The following is a 3606-nucleotide window of genomic DNA, read 5'->3' as shown; positions in this document are numbered from 1 at the left end:
TATATATATATGACAAATGCACTCTACAGCAGGTGTAAATGTGCGGTTTTTGTGGATCAGTAGCTTCATTTATAAAGCGAGATCACAGAGTGTGCATACACTTAAATCCATGCCAGCACTCATATTTATAAAAAACGTCTTTGACATGGAAAAGTGCTTAGCGTCTTGACAAGGAACAGACATTCACACTTTTTTTATTGTCGGAGTATTGCAGGTTTACAGATCGTTGTTCTAGTAGAGCCTTATTGGCAAAGAACTTAAATTATGATGATTGGTGATATTTTATATGTTGTTTAAAAAGGAGAGAGCTGAAGCCATTAATTTGCATGCAAGTTGATGATCATTTGCGATTCATAGATTTCACATCTCAAAGAGAGGCATACATGCAATTTCTGTTCGTACACGGATTCTATGAATCGTCCGTACGCATATCTGAAAATTGATTGTAAGATCAAATTTAACATGGTTTCTGCGCAACACTTTATAAATGAGGCTCTACTATATTAAAAGGTATATGTTTGTGCTAATAAAAGTGTTCATATGAACAAACCCATATAAAATAGGGGTGTGCATTATATATTTTCTACAATAATATCGTAATTATTGTTTAAATAATATGGGATTTGATATTAGTGAGTATATCGCAAAAAAACTAACACACAGAGAGAACACATACAGTACATGATGTAATTTAGATTGCAGCACGAGCACAAAGCCTAAAAAAAATGCATTTATAGTTCTTTCAAAATTCAAGATAATATAATCTTTTATATTTATATTATCTGATATATTTATCATATAAAGAACATTCTTTCCTCCAAACATCAGAACAAATATAAAGGTTAGTTTATATTTATATAGACACAAGTGCCTCTCTGAGTTACACAACGACAGTGTTTCGTTACTAAATCAATCAGCTGTTTGAATGAACTAGTTAAATTAATGACTCAATTTTAGGTTTATATTCAAAGTATAGTTTGCCTTTTTCTCCCAAAAATATTTCAAATTTCAGTATTTCACATTTATTATTTATGCATTTGTAACTGCAGGTTAAATGCATTCCCATCATTCATTAATGAGTATGTGTAAATGCATCTAAATGCCACTTTAGGTGCAGATTCTGTCCCACGTCTACAGTGCTAAGTCAAAAATAGTCTACACTGATTTATTTTTATTGGTATATGTCCTTAAATATGTCCTTATCGAACACACCTAATACAAAGATACAAAAAAAAAGCCCAAATAAAAAGAAAAAAGGAAAAAAAAGAATATCTTGAGAGACTAAACCAAGATATATAACGAGCATCCTAGCCACGCAAACACATTTCATCCCAGAGCAGAAGCTTGTAATTGAAGTGCTGATGTGATATTCATTTCCACTGGCGTATTGTTTTGACTAAAGGGGCATCGCTAATCGAATGAGAGCTTGTATTTAATATCCCTATGTTCCTGGATTGTGATTGAACATGCCAGCACTAAGAAACATACATTAGATTATAGCCGGGTAGAAGCCATTGATTACTTCATAGCTTCAGAGCCAGACAGCCCCATTGATACCACAGAGATCAATATTACAGAACACTTGCCAATGGCTTTGTGACACCTGTTTTTAAGTAACAGACACACAAATATGCATACACACCGACTTGATAGTTCTATAGGATTAACTGTTTTGAAATGCTTCGTTTGAGTGAAAGATATCAAACACCAACGGACACATAAAAGTGTCTGTGAATGGCAAAAGGTCAGAGTATTGATTTATCAAAGAATATTAAGACCTATTAAGATCTTTCTCAAGATGAACAGCAAGTGTCTATCCATGACTGAAGGTCAAAAAATAAATATGGAAATTGTTGCTCATATATATGCAAACAGTACTGTTTAAAAGGTTGACCCCAAACCTTTTTTTTAAAGAAATGAATACAGGAAGGACACATGAAATTGATCAAAAGAGACAGTAAAGACATAATGCTACACAAGATTTGTATTTCAAATGCTGTTCTTTTGAACCTTCTATTCATTAAATAATCCTGAAGACTGTAGTAATTACATTCACATACAGTCACAGTAATAAACTAAAAATAAAATGTAAAACATTTATAAGAAACAGTTGGTTTGATATTTTAGAATATTACTGCTTTTACTGTACTTTTCATCAAATAGATAATAGTTGTATGTCAGGAATGCCATTTTGTTTTCTTCTTAAAAGTTTCCATACTTAAAACTTGAAATGTACATAACCTGATATAACCTCATACAGCCTAAGTGTGCTATATGTGATGACACTAAAGCTTTCCATGCAGAAAGCTCTTCATGTTCCATGTCAACATTTATAAATAAATAACCACTCCGTGGAAAATAGTATGTGTATTCATATGGTATGTGTCAACTCCATGAAAGGTCTGTGTACTGTAGCCATGGTTGTTGAAGATAAATGTTTTCTATCCATCCGGTCTTAGGAATGATTCACAAGCAATGCAGGATGTGCAAAAATAAAAGGAGAAAAAAAAAAGTCTCCTCAAATAATCCTCTCACTAAACCTTTATAAAAACAACTTTTAAACGGCAAGCAAAACTAAACCTAAATCCAATTTGATTTGATGTTTTAAAATAATTTGAACAAAAGAAACAAAGGAATCAGGAGTTGAGTCATCAAGCTGCCTTACATTGTGGAAAATGTTGTTCAGGACTTACATTGTTCATGTACTCGCTCAGCAGGTCTTGTAGGGCCTGGCGCACGGCGTTGCACTCGGCTACGATGCGTTCACGGCGGTCGTCGCGTGTGCAGGAGGAGTCGGCCATGAGGGCGGCACCACTGATGATGCTCTCCAGACGTTCCTCGAGTGATGGCCTGAAGCGAGCCTCACTGAATGTTAGCGGGTCCAGAATGATCTTATTCTGAAACAGAAAAAAATGGCCAGTGTTATGAATATTTTACAGCTTTGGGAGGAATAACTTCAGCTTTGTTATTATTTGCATTATGAGAAATATTACCAGTTGCATTTTTAGAAATAACAGTTTAGTACATAGTACAACACTGTACTTTTGCATTGCATTTTAAATTGGTAGACAAAATGTTTCTGTAGACCTCTAAATTAGTTTTGCTGCTGTCATCATCAATGAAGATTAATGAGCTCGTCACAAAAGCCATGCAAGCATGTTTCACCGATGAGCTTGTAAGATCCTTTCTTTCTCCAAACTTTTGCCTTTCTGTCACTTTGGTAAAAGTTCATCTTTGTCCTATCAGTCCATAAAACTTTGACCCAGCAATTTGAGGCTCATCTCTGTATTTTTGGCAAATTCCAGCTTTGCTAATGAGTGGTTTGTATCTGGTGTAGACTCTAATCATGTAGTCTTTTGCTAACAGTAGATTGTGATATTTTCTCTTCTTTCTCATGACATTCCAAATGATTAATATGGCTATGGCCTATGTGTGTGCAATGGCTCTGATTGTAAATACCTAGAAATAAAAGCTGTCATGAAAATTGTCTGTTATTCATAATTTGATTTCAAAACAAATGGTTTCAGTCTACAGCAAAAATAAAGGAATTGACCTCACTGTCCCAATACTTTTGGAAGGGAGTGCACACATACACATACACACACA

The 3606-nt window shown here is 34.3% G+C and overlaps 1 protein-coding gene across 1 annotated transcript in view; it reads right to left on the bottom strand.

Moving 5' to 3' along the window:
- LOC122348864 (catenin alpha-2-like) overlaps positions 1-3606 on the bottom strand; it is a 39979-nt gene that overhangs the window by 3606 nt on the left and 32767 nt on the right. Inside the window, exon 6 of the mRNA XM_043244757.1 lies at positions 2694-2897. Within this exon, the coding sequence (XP_043100692.1) occupies positions 2694-2897 (204 nt within the window). The remainder of the gene's footprint in view (positions 1-2693; positions 2898-3606) is intronic.

This window comes from Puntigrus tetrazona, chromosome 1 (assembly GCF_018831695.1).
Source record: "Puntigrus tetrazona isolate hp1 chromosome 1, ASM1883169v1, whole genome shotgun sequence".
Lineage (NCBI taxonomy): Eukaryota > Metazoa > Chordata > Actinopteri > Cypriniformes > Cyprinidae > Puntigrus > Puntigrus tetrazona.
This window is presented reverse-complemented; position numbering and strand designations above follow the sequence as displayed.